This window comes from Tauraco erythrolophus, chromosome 20 (genome assembly GCF_009769465.1).
Source record: "Tauraco erythrolophus isolate bTauEry1 chromosome 20, bTauEry1.pri, whole genome shotgun sequence".
NCBI lineage: Eukaryota > Metazoa > Chordata > Aves > Musophagiformes > Musophagidae > Tauraco > Tauraco erythrolophus.
In genome coordinates, this window is record NC_141484.1 from 13,179,154 (window position 1) to 13,196,162 (window position 17,009).

At 48.3% G+C, this 17,009-nt stretch overlaps 1 protein-coding gene across 1 annotated transcript in view; it reads right to left on the reverse strand.

Moving 5' to 3' along the window:
- The window catches only part of MAP2K4 (mitogen-activated protein kinase kinase 4), a 51,528-nt gene extending 37,591 nt beyond the window's left edge, over positions 1-13,937 (reverse strand). The window contains exons 1-2 of the mRNA XM_086623859.1: positions 13,882-13,937; positions 3,789-3,908 (exon numbers count right to left, since the gene is read on the reverse strand). Of these exons, the coding sequence (XP_086479985.1) occupies positions 3,789-3,908; positions 13,882-13,920 (159 nt within the window). The 5' untranslated portion in view covers positions 13,921-13,937. The remainder of the gene's footprint in view (positions 1-3,788; positions 3,909-13,881) is intronic.
- Positions 13,938-17,009: the final 3,072 nt, after the last annotated feature.

Below are 17,009 nucleotides of genomic sequence, written 5' to 3' on the forward strand. Positions count from 1 at the left end.
ACTCTTCTGGAAAGGCCACCCGTCTGTCAAGCAGCCCAGCTGCCCTGCTGCTGCTCCTGAAGCCGTTGTCATCTCCTTGCCAATCACCTGATTGTGAAAGCCACCTCTTCAACACTCAAGCTCCTCTACTCAACATTTAAGCTTCTCTAAAAAGGCTCAAAATGAAGCCTTTCACCTTTCAGGAGCAGGCAGAAGACGACTTCCCATCTGTGGCTCTATCCCTGAGAACCTGAATCCCGGCTCAGAGCAGGCGGTCCCAAGAGGATCTGCCTTTTGAAACTTAGGTCCTTACTTTTCACCTTGCAATGGTGGAACGAAGAGCTCTGTTTAGACAGCCTTTGCTGTAGGACCTCCTGAGAGAGGCTGAGTCTTCAGCAATGTCCCATTGCTGTCCCATTGCTCCCCCGGAGCTCTTATACTGCAGGGGACAGTGCAGCAGCGACCTGGATCGTTCACAGCTATTTGTGAACAGATCTGCCAAACTGAGTTGCAGGGTGAAGACAGGTTCAAACATACTGGTGAGATTCTTTTCGTCCCCTTTCTGTGCTTCTCTGCTGTCACAGTTTCCTAGCTTTACAAGATGTAATTAATATTAGACTATGTAATTAAGATGACAAGACAGAAAACCTTATCCAAGCACACCAGCTCACCCTGCGTATCTTTGAGGTACCTGACTTGGAACACCACCTTGGCAGGAAGGGACTGGGAAGGGAGAGGGTCCAGAGGAGGTCACGAAGATGATAAGAGGGCTGGAGCACCTTTCCTATGAGGACAGGCTGAAAGAGTTGGGGCTGTTCAGCCTGGAGAAGAGGAGGCTCCGGGGTGACCTTATAGCGGTCTTCCAGTACCTCAAGGGGGCCTACAAGAAAGATGGGGAGAGGCTGTTCAGGAGGGCCAGTTGTGATACGACAAGGGGTAACGGTTTTAAAATAGAGGGAGGTAGATTCAGATTGGATATTAGGAAAAAATTTTTTACCATGAGAGTTGTAGAACACTGGAACAGGTTGCCCAGAGAAGTGGTGGATGCTCCATCCCTGGAGACGTTCAAGGCCAGGTTGGACGAGGCCCTGAGCAACCTGATCTAGTTGGAGATATCCCTGTTCCTTGCAGGGGGGTTGGACTAGACGACCTTTGAAGGTCCCTTCCAGCCCTAACCATTCTATGATTCTATGATTCATCTCAGAAGCAAATACCACTGATGCTGAGGGTGGGGGAAAAAGGGGATTCCGGGACCAACACGAAATAACCCAGAGGGACCTTACTGAAACCTTTTCCAGACAGAGCACGCAAGGAGCCCCGCCTGGCTGCAAAGGACAGGATTTTTGGACAAGACAACGGGTACAGCAGAAACCAGACTGACATTTGGGTGCTGATTAATGCAGGGTTTTATACTACTTATATTTTTATACTTACATCCTGGGATGTGCCTAGAGCTGCAGAGAGGTGACAGGCTTGTGCAGCTCTGAACATGTGGCTCATCAGCATCTGGCAAGACACTGCCTTGCCCAGAGACTTCTCTTCACACCAGCTGACAGCCTTATCGTTTGCACTTCAGCAAAGCTGGAAATCTCCAGCCAAGGCTGAGGCTCCACACTTGGTAGGAGCTTCTAGTGGGAGAACACGGACAACACCTCCTGGCCTCAAATGGGTTCATGTTTAAGCAGATAAGAAAACGCAGAGCATGGGAAAAGGAAAGATTGTTATCCTTATTTTAGAGACTGAGATTTAAAGCCACAGGAGTGACCTGGTGAAATTACAGAGGCAGATGCTCTAGAAGTAGGAATTGAGTATTCAGTCCCAGTTTTGGGCTTTAACTACAACATTGACCTTCCTTCTCTAACAGTTTCCCAGTAAAGCCCTGCAAGACTCTGCACAGGCTGCTATGCCTGATAATACACAAAGATGACTAGCAGCCAGGACGTCTGTATTTTCCTTCTTCCCTTGAATAGAGGTACTGGATTTGTGCTGAAGTAGTGGAAAACAGGCAAGACTACACGTGTATCGCCCTACACTGTGCCAGCTTCAACACCAGAGCAATCACAGGAGGAGGAATAATCCACACCTGCAGAAGAGCTGCTGCTCTCTGGAGGAAGGGGATGCAGTAGTCGGGTTCTGACATTCATCCCACCCAAAACTCTTGTTCTTGCGATGGACAAACGCTTGCAAACCCGTGCTGCTCACCTGTGCTATATTCCTCTTCTTGTGCCTGTGCTGAACAGACTCAGCTCAGCCTGATGACTGGCCTCCAACCATGGCATAAGGCTGTCTGGGCTGCATGGAGCAGACCAGCTTCCCAACTCTTTTTATGGGTCATTCAAAGCTGGATAGCAATGGGAGTGCCTGGGCAAAGTACAAGGAGACAGAAGGACACCTTCTGCGGCCCTGCAGCATAATGCCTACCTTAAATTACAACAATTAGATGCTGAAACAGTCACAAACATGCAGTGATTAACATCATAATCCTGGCCATGACCAGCTAAAGTATGTCAGGATTAACTGTGGTCAGCTGACGTAGCTTTCAATGTTCTAGTTCAGTTCTTCACTTGGAAGCAGTCATGGAAGCATCATGTTGAATAACCCACTACACAGCACACAGTATCTATGTGCATAAAGGGCAAAGCAAAATTACAGCCCCTAGGTTAGATATTGCAGATGTTGCTGCTTTCAAGAACAGTCATACAACTTTGGTCTCTGTCCCAAAAGGACAGAGTAGAACTAGAAAAGATGCAGAGAACAGCAATAAAGATGATGAAAGGTTTGGAAGGGGTTCTGTGTATGACACAGGCTGATGCTTATCAGGGTAGGTAAGACACAGCAGAAGAGGAATATGGCAACTGTCCATAAAATCCTCAGAGGCCTGGAGAAGATGGATGAAGATCAACTGTTTATCACCTCTTCCAATACAAAAACTAGGGGAACCACTAGGGACATCTCTCAAACAGCAGGATGGAAATTCAAAATGAATCAAGTTTATGGGTGGATAACCAAGGGAAGTGCCTCTCAGGGAGCAGCATGGATGCAAAAAACATACATGTATTCAAGGGGGAGCTGAACACTTTCATGGGAAAGAAATCCAGTAAGAATCACTCAGCACAAAGACAGCACACCTAGCTCAGAAGACACTCAGCTGCGTACCCCTGAAGGCTACAGCAAAGTATCACACACACTTCTGCAAGCAGATCCTGTGGGCCATGGCCAGAGACAGAATATCCCGCCAGCAGTTTTGGACCGACCCAGCATGGTTGTCCTTGTTTTCTTATGTCCCTGCAGGTACAAACCACTCCAAGGCAGATGCGTGTCAATCGGGCTCAGACACAGCCCAGCCACGTACATCCGTACATCAGACAACCTTCCGGGGAGCTGTGACTGCTATCACAGCAGTCACCTTCATGACAGGATACAGGTCCTCATGGTCACACCTCACAACCACGGATGTAAACCGCATCTGCATCCGAGCACCGTGCCGCGGCGCTGCGCCCAGCTCGGCAGCACCCGCTCTGCCTGAGGAGCCACGGACCCGGAGCTCATCAAGAGAGAAGAAAAGCAGGAAAGCAGGAGAGACTGAAACACGCAGAGAGACATAACAACCCATGGGAATAGCATGTATGTGCTCAGCAGCACCCAGACATCTGGGTCTTCTGGTTAAATACCCTTGGTTAAAAGCGGAGAGCTAAGAAACCTAACATCAGTTAACTTTCTCCTCCTTATTGCAAGCTGGAAACTGCAACGGAAAAAAAAAAAGTAAAACCCAAACTGTGCTACAAATGAAGCAAGTTTGGAGTGCCCACCTCTCTGAAGAGCGCGCCATAAAACTGAACAATATACGGGCAGTCACTGCTTCGCATTACTACATCAAGGTCCATCAGAAGTTGCTTCTGTTCTTTTTCATCCACTGTCGACCGAATTCTCTGAAAGAGGAAGAGTGGCAGAGACTTTATCACTTACATGCCATTACTGTATCCTCAGACCCGCTTCTGGAGAAACATGCCAGGGACCCCAAACCCAAGGCTGAGCAGGCAATCCCCAAGGCATGCTCAAACACTCTAGAGAATTAAGCTGTGTTCTCAAGTAAGAAATGTACCTGAAAACCTGAAGCTATTTAACTCAGAATACAAAATCCCCAGTCTTCTCATGAGCATCAACGTTTTCAGATGAAATGTCAGAATGAAATTAAAGAGCAGAGATTTCATTGAAAACTACAGCAAACCAACATATTCAGGCTTTCATTTCAAAATGAATTCCCACACCGTTCTTAGCCATGTTGGATGGGGCTTGAAGGCCGCTTTGAAATTTAACCAAGGAGCATAACGTTTAAAATTTCTAAGACAAGCACAGAAGACAAAAAGGCTCCTTCCACCATGGCTCCACCACGGCTGGCACAGTGAAAAGGGACCATCACATAACCAAGGGAACACATTGCTCTGGCAATGCCAGTGGTGGGTAACAGTTCCCTGAGCTCATCTCATAAAACTAACAATTCTTTACTTAGTGCTGGCCTGGGGAACATTAACACTATATAAAAGATGATCTATATATACACACACACACTATGTGTATATAAAGATACACACGTGTACACACACTGTATTTTATATATACACTATAGTCTCATTTGGACTTGAAAGAACAATTCAAGTTTGAAAATAGAAAACTGTACGTGTTCAAACACAAAGCTTGTTAAATGAAGGATGGAGAAGACCATCCACAGTTTTTCACGTGATTTTACAGACATATTTAACATCTTGCACTAATTAGTGCAATGCATTCCCTGAATCACAGGTGAGGAAAACTGTGATCCTGAAGGTGTGACTCATGTTGAAAAAAATCACTTAAACAAGAAAAAAAAAATATTTGGCAAGAAGTCCAAAGCAATAGAGGTAGCCTGGACCCTCCTTGAGGAGAAAAACTACTTGGCTATCCAAGAAAGAAAAATTATTCAAGGTTGTGGGAAAAATCTGCATGATATCAGCACCCACTCCCACTGACACTACAGCCCTGTGAGCAACTGCTGGTGGCATCGAGTCCACACACGTTAGCAAGCACAAGGCTGAGAAGATGAAGGTACTTTAAAGGTTGGCCATTCATACAGCACCATTTGAGAACAGTGCATGATGATGTATCTTAAGGCTATTTTGTGATGACCCACACAGAATGAGGACAGTATCGACACTATAATTTTCCTTACCTTTGGTGTATCCTGATATTTTGGTATTTCACCACTCGTTCTTAATGTTCTAGTAGCTCTAGTTTGGCCTAGATCAGTAATTGTCACGTTCATATTGCCCTTTTCCCTCCCAGTGAATTCTGCAGTACTTGGGAAAACTGGCAAGAGACTTGCCCAGCACCCACACAATCTGTTACATCCACCCCCTGTGATGCCACGGAGCGGGTGGGATTCCGTAGTCACAAACAGAGCAAGAAGATGGCTCAACGGACTAGTAATGGAACTAAAGAGCTTCACCTCTAGGTCACTGGTTCAAGTATGCTTCACAGAAGTTCAGGCAAGTCACTGAAGAAAGCCTGATGAGTCTGATTATTTCTTCGTCTTGTGTCTACACCGTATAAAGCTCTACAACCCACAACTGAGATATCAAAGGTTGAGCAGATGGAATGTCTCTTTCTAGGTGGCAAACCATCAGCACTGTGTGACATGATGGTGCCATTGCTCTGACCTCGATAAAAGATGATGGATGCCAAAGCCACCATGGTGGGATCTAGAAGGAATAGTTTAGTCTCTCACTGAGATGCTACTCATTCCTCTGAAAAGTTCACCTCTTTGGTGAGGAGCAATACCAAAAGCAGCTTTTCTCCGTATTGTACCTCACATCTGCCTTCCACGACAACTCTGTATCTGTCTCCAAAAAGCCTCTTTCCTGGTCATCCAGGAGCCTCCCCGGCCCCCTCTGCATTCCTCTTGCATCCACATGATCCTGTCACAGCCATCCCCGCAGTGTGCTCCTCAAACTCCACAACTTCCCCTGGAAGCATCTCTTCCTACCTGTGGCATTTCCTTCTCCGCTGTTACTTCTCCAGCTCTGGAAAGCATATCAAATACATGCTGTATGGAGGAGGCAATTTTAACAGCAGCCCAGAACAACACTGAACCCAAAGATTCCTCCTTTTCCCAAACACAATCTCCCCAGGGAGAAAGAGAAAGGGCAGGCAGAGGACCCAGAGGATGGACGGTGGGTCAGCTATAGGGCAGGGCGTCCAGGCAGACAGCAGAGCCAAAGGACACCTTGAGAAGCCAGCATGGGCTCCCAGCAAACACTGCTTCAGGGAGCGAAGGTAATGACATGGTGCAAGACTGAGAGGTCTCGTACGAGAGTGCTGGAAACCAGAGACTGGGAAACTCAAGAGAAGGGATAAACTATCAGGAGGAGCATGTAGCACAGCACTGAGCTAACGTCAGCCCAGGCTGGAAAAGATGGCTTCGTTCAGCTGAGGCACACCAGGGATCCTGCTGCAGGCAGCTGCCCCAATCCACCAGCTACGGAACGAGCATTCGCCAGCGAAACAAGGAAGAAAGAGCAAAAGGTGACTGAAGTCAACAGCAGCCACTGCCCAAACAGCACAAGCCATGACTGTCTGCTGCCCAACTCCAAGGCAAGAGACCACAGCAGCTGCCAGCGACACGCCGAGAGCGCGGGCAATGGCAGGGAAGGAAGACACAAGGTGAGGCAACAGCCTGAAGTCACCAGTTAAGACAGGGATGGACAGGTCTGACAGCTTCAGGTCTTACAGCTCTCAGCCCGGTCACTCTGCTGCGTGTAGTCACTGAAAAGCCACAGAAAAAGTGGTTTTTGTAGTAGGGCCTTGTGGAAAATCTTTTTAACAATTCCCTGTTGGCCCCACACTTAAACTGCATCAATTCCTCCAGGAGAAAATTCTCCAGCCCTTTTCATACAAACAGAGGTTAGGACAAAGTCTTCTGATACCAGGAGCAAGAGCTCTGAAAGCCGTGCCCCGGGCAGCATCAACAGCCAAAGGATAAGCTACGCTGTGGATCAGACCACTCTCAAACCTAAAACCAGACAGATCCCACAAATTGGACCCAAAACAGAAGAGACATCACCCAGCCCCAGTATGAACATGGAAGGATCCAGGTGCAGTGGGTAGCAACCAGTCCAAAAAACAAAAGGAAAAAAACGAAAAGAAAAAGGAAAAAAAAAACCCCACAACTATAAACACCAAACTGAAAACCAGCTCCTTGAGCTGTGAGACACCACAGTGCTGTCCTGTGCAGGGGGCTCACACGTGTCCTCAGCAGAAAGCACAGCATGGCAGTGTTGATGGGGTCACTGGGTGCTCCCCAGGGGTGGCACGGACTGAGGACACCAAACCCACAGGAAGAAGGGGGTTTGTCCACTTGCTGCTGAGGACGAGAACATTTATCTACCCACCCAAAACACGTTTCCTGCTGACAGAAGTATGTCAGGTCTTCCACTGACCACAACTAGTTTCCCACCTCCTATGACAAGGTGCTCGCTCCCTCTCGCCGTCACTCCGTCGCTCCTTTCCCACTGGACTACCTGCAGGGCTCGGAGCACGGCTCTCCCTCTCAGCCAGCTACCCAAATGGACGAGTGAAACAGAAAATTCTGCTCAATAAACCATAAGGAGTCAACTTGGGAGAAGGTACCTGATGGCGCCAAGAATGGAAGTGACGGTTTGCGATAAAGCCTGCTTGCAAAAAGTCTCTTCAGGAGTCGTACGGGACATCGGAAGGACAGAGAAATTCACCCCTTGACGGAGCTTAATACACTGATGTGTTGTTTGGGTGGGCTTGTACGGGCCTTCAGGCGCCCAGGTAAGGACGAGGAGATTACAGAGGAGTAAACAAACGTTCCATTTCTGCTCTCGGGGACACCTGATCCTTAGCGACCTCTCTCAGCTGTGAGACTGACAAACGAAGCGAAAGAGGCACTGAGCTCTAAACGAGAAACGGCTCCTGGCTCCTCCAGGAGAACGGGGATCTCTTATGGACACCTCGACATCCTGCTGAATTCCATGTACCTCTCAACAGTGCCCTGGCCAGCTTCACCAGTTACCCAATTGATCTTGAAATTGCTTCTGATTTTCTTAGGACAAGTTTAGAGCAGAAGAAGTGGAAGATCACCTGTAGTCTGGCCAAAAATACTGATAGACTAAAACGAAAACCAGAAACCAGCAACAGTATCTGAGGACACTGGCTGGAACTGGAGACTGGACTGGGGAATATTGCAGAGTGGGACTAATCAGTTAGGCTGATTTATACAACAGATATTGGAAGATACAAGAAATTGTGGTATAGGGCTGAAAATCACTAGATCTTTTGGGGTGTGGGGAAAACTGAACACAAGGACTGTGGACAAAGATGCCCTGTCCCCAGCTGGCTTACTCTCCTAGGTGTAACTATTTGACTGAAAAATAATTCCATTAAAACGAGGTGCAAGACGTTTCCATGGGGCCACAACAAGAAGCCTGAAGGTTGACCAAAGCACAAACCACTCTACCCATCTCTTGGTGTATTTTTCAGCTGGTTCAACTGGCTGAAGAGACACTGGCAGAAGCTGCGAATACTGAACCCCCGTTGGAGGCACTCCGTGGTGTGGGGCACAGGGTCTGCCTGCCCCCAAGGCCGGGGGCTGACGGGAGAGGAGTGGGAGGTAGAGGGCTCCTGCCGGACTCCTGCGAGCCTGGGACATCGCTGCCATGCTCCTGACCCGCACCGGTACCACCCAACGGATTAAAAGTTGGCTATTTTAAATATTCACTTATTTATCTTGTGAACTCTTCAAATAAGAAGCTTTGTCCCAGCCTTCAAGAGGCATTTTTAAGTACCCTGGCTAATAAAACCCACAGCAGGGATTACACGTAGTATTTAAGTAAAAAGCAGAGTGTCCTGCTCCAACAGGGAGAACGCTCTTTCATTCCAGCTTTCGTTCCAGTTTGGGCTTTTTTTTAATTTATGTTTTATACCAAATATGCCAAAGATCTTTTAAAGCCCTTTTTTTTTTTTTTTTTTTTGAACTATTACCAGTGTCAGAGAGAAACCCCAGGACAGAAGGAAACCCCCCAGCTGCTGGGTGAGCTTCCCAAGAAAATCATCTCACCCAAACAAAATGGGGCTTCTCTACGGTTTCTCAGATGTGCCAAAGGCAGCCCTGTTACTCGAATTTGTGGCACCCTCATGAAAGAAGAAACACAACCCCCCAGAGCAGCTGGGACAACACCACATGGGGATGCTGGAGGGCAAACACAAAAGGAGGCTGGAGAACAGCACGTACTGTGAAGCCTCTGGGATAAACCCATGAGTGACGGCAGCGGAGCAGATCCTCAGAAGGGACCAGGACCCTCCGCAGAGCGAAGAAGTCGGGGAGATTATTCACAGGTCACTCATGAACTGCCACACACTGGGCAAAAACAGACTAAAGAGAAAATAAGAAAACAGAAGCAAAGTCAAAGGACACTGGGTAGAACTGGAAGCCGGACCAGGCAATATCGCAGGGAGCTCATGCTGGTGCTGCAGGCAAATGCCAGCCAGGGCAGGGAATTCTTCAAGGAAAATAAGGAGCCCAGAAGAGAAACGTGCCAAGGAGGTGAGGAGTTAACATACAGAGCGGCCTTGCAATTGTGAATTTGCAGAGATAGAGCTGGCACTGGACAAAACTGGGCTGTTCTCTTTCCCACCTGGAAGAGTCTTGACTTCATACGCCAATTAATCCTCAAGAAAACGAATTGGGATTTTTTTCAGTGAGAGGAAGACTGCAATGCCAGCTGACCCAGAGCAAACGGGCAATTTGCATCTCTAGGAAGATCTGAAAGAGGAAGGGATCTAACGAATAAGAGCATTGCCTTCTATTAAGGTTTGGAAAACATAATACAAGGTTTTCCCAGGGAAAATGAGAAAGGTTTGAACACAGCTCCTCTGAGTTGGAATCCTCTTTCCTTTATCCTCTCCCCCTTCTCCTGATGACACCAGGAAGAGGTTCACTATGGGATACAGCAAAGACTGCAACTGTCTGCCTCCAAACCCAACCTGCTGCAGCCAGCAGCCTCACAGGGTAGAGTCCCTGCTCCTGCAGCCACTCCAGCCTGGTCCTGAAGAGGCATCTGATGTTATTTAGATGGGTATTCATAGAGGCACAGAATGACAAAGGAAGAAGGAGAGAGAGGAGCGGGACTGTGGGCAAAAGCTCCTCATCAGAGCATCTCCCCAGCAATGCTCCACCAGCTGACACTTTGCTGCAGTGGTTTCACGCCAGAGACACAATGAGGCCCCTTCTTCTCCTTTGCTGCTGATGCTCGAGCAGAGATGAAAGCTTTCCGACTCATCCAGGGGCCTGGCAGCCCTGCCCGTGCGAGCAGCTAGGCACTCTCATTAAATGTGCCAGGATCGCGCCTGCCAGGAACCATATGCTGGCTGATGAGGCCAAAATGCATAGAAGGGAAAAATGAAAGAAAACGGTGCCTCCACCTGCAGATCTCAAGTTACTTTGGTGATATTTCAGCTCTCAGGAATCATATTCCTGCAGTGGTAAGAACTGTAGGCAGCAAGTGCAGCAAAAAAGCTGTGCTGGCGGAGCTCGGGGAGCCGGTGGGCTTTGTGGCACCACTGCCACATGCATCACGCGGGGAGAAGGAGGACGGCTAAGCTGAACAACGCTTCGAGGAACCAAAGACTGCTCCCCGTGCAAAGAGGTAACAGGCTAGAAAAGGCCAGAGGAAGGAGCTGGAAACAGGATTTGAGGGTACACTCCAGCAGCCACATCTGCGTAGGCTGAGAGGTGGGCAGGGTGAGTGCCCAGAGGCACCAGCTGCCCGGGCGCAGCAGGAGCTGGGATCGGCCAGAGAAAGACTCCGGCACAGGGGAAACGTTTCACTTGCACTTCACAACTGCAGCAGGCTCGTACAACACGGAGGATCCGAATCTGTCTGCGGCAGAAGAGGCTGACAAGCCACAAGGGATGCAGCCGGGTCATGGCAGCTGCAAAAAGGACTTGGCCCCTCCAGAAGTGAGGGAGGAAGATACCTGACTGCGCTGGAAATCTGCAGCAGAGGTAGCAGAAATCTGGGCAGCAGTGGAGAAGGATGGAGAAGCAGCTGGTGCAGGCCTCCACACCAATTTTCTCTGCATGTAATTAGCAGCTTCCAAAGCCACCTCTGTGTTTCACTCATCAGTACAGAACGGCCAACAACTTTTGGCTTGCAGCCTCCATAAAGCTGCTTCCTGCTGCTGAACGTCCTTCCAAGGATGATTTGCCTGCTGCCCTGATGTTGCTCTCGGGGAAGCACAGCAGAGGGACAGCAGCACCACTCAACAACCAGGACGCTGGCGTTGCGATTCAGCTAGTTGCAGGGCAGCGCTCCTGATGCTCTGCGCGCAGCATGGTGCCACACCGTGGAGTTGCAAGCAGGTGTCATTGGGATCATAGCCAAGACCTCAAATCCCTAGACTGACATGTTTTCTTCTCAAATCACCACTCTCCTTCTAAGCCTTCTTTTACAGAAGGGCATTTTGCTGAAAGAGAAGAAAACCTCACCTGCAGAGCAAGGGGAGACAGTGGAGGGCAGATGGTTTCCCTGAACGCAGGTGGGGAGCTGGGGCTTCACAAGGCAACAGCTCTGCAAGCTGCCAGGACACCAGAGGCTTGAGTGAGACAGAGAGAGCAGGAGGTGGACCCCAAAAACGGATGGCCTACAGGGTGGATTTAGATAGAGCAGGAGCAGGGAGATAATGCACAACCTTGGCTGCCCCAAAAGCAACAGCAATCAGAGAAAGAAAAGGTTAAATAGTTTGGGATGAAACAGTTGGCAGTGCAAGCTCAGCCCTCTCCTGAAACCTCATCTCAAATAACTGCCCCATCCAAGCCGTGGAGCTGCTGCTGCCTTGGAGACCTCGCTTACTGTTTCATGCACCGGTCTGCCTTTGCTCAATTTCACGTTTTATCCCCACGAGGACAACCAGGACAGCCCCTTGCCACTAACATTTTAGAAATGATGCGTTGACCAGACCCTCCAACCTTCCTTCTCCTGCAGGCCTGGCCATGTCTGCCCAAGGGGAGTGGCTCCAGAGAAAAGAAGGTGTCACCATCCCAGCGAACAGCTTTGACATTTCAAAGTTTAGACACTGTAAACTTTTCAGGCTTTCTTTGTTTAAAAGTGAGCTCCCAAACCCAGCACACCCCTGGGGCTTGGACCACCCCTCTTCCCTTGGGAAACCCAGCTCAACCTGCTGTGCAACGTCATCCCCAAGTGTGCACGAGAGCACAGCACTGGTGCCTCCTGCCTCCCAGATGGGAGCTGGACCTGCCCCACAGACCCTCGACGCTGACAAGATTACCCTACGATGCTGAACACCCCTTGTGCAAACCCAGTCTGGGACAACAGAGTGCCTGTGCCAGCAGACGCGTCACCTTCTCGATGACGTTACCTAATGCAACAGAGCGCTCTTCTCAGCACAGCTGTACCCGCTGCAGAGCTCTGGGCAGCAGAGCCACTCAGCCATAGGTATGCCTTCGCCTTACCCATGGCTATCGTGACGACAGCAGCAAAACTATAGTTACCCAGGTCACCCATCCAGGGTTTGAGAAGCTGGGGTGCCCAGCTATTTCACTACATCAGCAGTTTTCAACCCGTTACCTGCAAACTCCATCTGCAAGGTCCACCAAAGGCAACTAGGAGAAACAAGCCTTTAGCTACAGGCAGACTGTAGCTCCACTGGAGACTTTCAGGGATTCAAAACCAGGTTGAAACACCACTGTACAGTGATCCAAAACACTCAGAGACCTGGCCAGTGATCCCACCGCTGTGCGGAAGTCAATAGTTACTGGAAAAAAAAAAAATAAAAAATCAAAGGCTGGTGGTTACTCCAGTAACCTGACACACTAGAGGCAAGCATGAATTGTATTCACAGCAGCTAGCGCTGGGGCTGAGCCATGTCCACCTGACACGTGAGACCAGCAGGAGTGAACGTTTCCAGATGAGATCAAGTAACATCCCAGAGATAGAGCTGGGAAACAGAGCAACACAGACCCCAACATAGCTCTCTTCCACCCTTTCATGGGAGCGCTTACAGTTGATATCATCAACAGAGCTAAAAGACTGATGTCACTAGCTACCAGCCAGCAGCAAGCCAAGAAAAGGACAAGAGAGAAAGAGTGGCTGCTGCCCACCTCCCCCAGCTCGACGGACAAGCAGCTCCTCAAAGATGTGGAGTGAGCAGCACTGCTGCGGCAGGACAAAGATTACTCTGTCTCCCCCAGCTGGGAAATGAGGTTGCATATTGTTTCTGGTTTTAAGGTGAGTTTTTGGGCAGCGTAAGGTAGAAAATGGACAGTCCAGAAAACTGCTACGCTTTCCATCTCCAGAGCAGACCCGGCATGGCAAGCACAAAGCAAAGACACTCCATCGTACATCAGCGAGAGCAAAACACTACCTAGATGATGTCCACTCTGTTCCAGCTCCTCCTGGTGAGGCCACCCCAGGGCACGTGCTTACATAGAAAGTAAATTTTAAGTCACTACCTCACTTCACAAAAGACACCAAGAAAAGCTGTTAGATGTCAACTTGTGCCTACCACCAACCTAGGCTGTATCTGAACCAGTGACCCAGAGGTGAAAGGCCCATGCCCCATTATCAGTCTCCAGCAACATGTGATCCCCTCAAAACAGTAGGTTCCCGACAGGCATTTTCAAAAGGGCACAAGCAGTTAGGAGAGCTTCACAAATCACTTGACAATATGCCCGTTACACAACGCATTTTCAGCAAACAGCAGCCTTTACACTGGAAATTAATAGAAAAGAGCAGTAGATGGGTGGTAGATGGAAGAACATTAATTCTCCATCACATTTCATCCCTAATGGACTGAAGTACAAATGTAAGTATGGGCATCACCTACTTTAACTGCCATAATTTGCCCACTTGGTTTGTGGACCATTTTGTTGACAGAACCATAAGCGCCTCGTCCAATTTCTCCAAGGTCTTTCAAGTCCTCTGCTGTAAAATCCCAATGTTGTTCAGGGGAAATCTTCAATTTTCCTGATGATTCAATGCTGTGTGTTCTCAGTCTCTCTCTGTCAAAAATATTGGGAAGCAATTTTTCCACATTTTAAATAGTCTGTAAATGTCTCTTTTCAGCACTTGATTAAACATTAGAAGAGAGGGGTTCACAAAGGCTACAGCAACAATCTGACTCCACGAAGGATTTTGGTTGGGGTGGGAGGGTGCAGGGGTGAGGGAAAATATTAAATCAAAAATGACATACACTTGCCCACAGCTTCAATTAAGGATAAGTTTCTCCAGCTGCGGCGTAAAACTCAAAGTGTCTCATATAGTAGAGTCATTCTAATCACTCATTTACACAATTCTTTCTAATTTGCATAAAATACATCAGGCTTCAAGCAGGATCTGGTAACATGCAGAACCAAGAACCCGAAGAGCACTCCCCAGCCCCATCTCCCCAAAGCTTCTGCTGCTCTACACCACCACACTCCCAGCAACCTTCTCCCTTCTAGGTGGGTTTCTATGCAACACAGGCAAGACCTTCTGTGTGAATCAAGGGGATTTTCAAAAGAGTTTGCTCTTAATGGAAAACTGCAATTAATTTGAAAAAAAAACCCAAAAATAAAGAACATTTTAGGTAATCATTTAATTTATTCAAAAACAAATAGAGAGCCAATAATTTCTTTTCATAAAAACCAATACAAGTTGTTTGTGAAATATGAAAACAAAAACTGACTGTTCAAGTGCGTTTTTACCAAACACCTAAATTAACGTTCTCGGGCAAACACTGCTCCGACCAAAGACATCAGGATTTGTCCCGGTAAGGAGCAGATCAATGCCCAAAATTTGCAGGAGAGGACAGTTCAACGGCTGTTTTCAGGTGTCCCCAGTGACTCGTTCAAACGCAGCAATGCTATCACTGAATTAGTAGGAAACACACAAGTATCTTCAACAATTTTTGCCTTAAAAAGCCATGCAAATTTTCAGTTTTTCATTAATTAATTAGCTAATTTGCACTTCTTGGGTCATAAAGTAAGCCAAAAGCCCGAGTCTCCCACTATCAAGTAGCATTAACAGCATTAAAGACAGTTCCCACCGCAGGGCACACCAATCTCACGCCGATATTGAAGCACACAGGTACTTCTGACCACCTCGTGTTCAAGTGAGATTCTGTCAAACTCATCCCTTGGACTCTGATCGCTTCTCTTGGGCATCTGATGAAGCCACCAGTCGCTTGTCCAGGGTCTGGCCAAACGAGCAGAACATCCATGAGGTGTCTGACCAAATGCATAAAGCTCATGGAGTTTATCAGCCAAAGGAATAAACGCGTTACGGCCGATTCCACGCTGATAAACGCAACCGCTTGTCAACCAGCAGCTGGAAACACTGCCCAGTTGGACGCAATGGTAGACCCAACCATGACCTCCAGTCGGGTTTTATTTGGAACCCAGGTTTTGCGAGGGCAGCTCCAAAGGCCAATTGAGTGGAGCGGCTACAGCTCAAACGGCTCCATCTGCTTCTCTGCGACGCTTTGGTTTGGCATTTTCTGGGCTTTGAGCAGCTGCATGTCCTGAACCCTCAACTTGTTCCATGAAGAGCCTTGCTGAACAGCTCCTCTCACCCCTTGTGCTGTGCCTGTCCTGGTCTTTCCTGCTCCGTCACCTGCCTGACTTGAGATTTTTAATGTGCCGCTCCCTACAGTGTCCCTCCCCTGCCTTTAGGAATAATTTAGGGAACCTACTGATAGTGCTGCAACATGGCACAGATGTGGCAGACACAGCAGCCCATGGAGACAGGTGGCACCCCTTTGTTAGTGCTATTTACAGATCTTTGAGTTTCTGTTGACAATAAAACACTGCACTGAGTGGGGTTCATGGAATTTGCTTAGTAAAAAGCAAGGAATGAAAATAAGCCAGTAAAATGACAAAAAAAAAGGAAAAGAACAGATTAAAAAAAAAAAAAAAACACGGAAAGAAAAGAAACATGACCTCCAGACTGTCTTTGCAGGCAGCTTATGGTGGAAGCTGCATGAATCAGTTACTATCTAACTGCTCAACCATCCTATTTTGTCAGTACCATAAAAATAGTTCTTCTTTTGAAGGAAGAGGTAGGTGACAAGCATCATGCCAAGCAGGCACCGGCGAACGGGCGTTTCCTGCCTGCCTCCTGCCAGCTGACAAGCAGGAAGAAGCACGACCATTGAGAGCTCCATCTTGTTCCAAAAGGCAGGGGAAAAAAGGCAGAGAGGTGTTACCAGGAGGGTGAAATGTGAGATTTGATTTTCTGAGCAAACCCTTTCCATCTCTCGTTTCAAAACAATATTTCATATTGAAGTTGTCACAGAGTTAAAAAAATCTCAATGTTGACATGGCTTATCCAATTAACGCAATCAAACCCATGTCCGCTCTTCCCTCTGTCTGTTTTTCTGCCCAGGAAACTTTGCTTTTCTTACCCTACACCAGAGGAGAAGGCAAACTGGAACTCATTATCTCCCTGTTACACAAGCAGCCTGTTTCTCCCCAGCTGCAGCGTGACAGCAGATCGGTGCCATTGTTCCCGCAGCTGCAGGACGGGCGGCTCGAGCAGCCAGGAAGACGACGTGAGCTGGGAAAGAGCCGCCGCGGCCCGCGCCGAGCACCCACCGCACAGCTATCCGGGGGGGGAGGCAGCCGAGCTCCAGGGGTTTGGACCCAGATGTGCCATCACCGCCCACCCACAAAAGCCCACGTGCTGGGGCTTGGCTTCATTTCCAGCACGCGCTTCCGATGCCGTCTGCCTGGCGCTGCGATGGTGGCTCCTGCTCATCTCTTTTCAAATACCCAGGGAAACGATCAAATAACCAAAGGACAAGTTTGACAGAGTGACAGACATTCATACAGACTTTGCTCGTCGAGTTAATTTGTCACGTGTTAACAATGCAGTTTTCCTTTAAGCAGCATGGCCTATCTTAAGGGTCAGTAACTGGCACACAATGATTACTTTTATAGCAGCAAAAAAATACACTTTATATCAGGAATTCTTCAG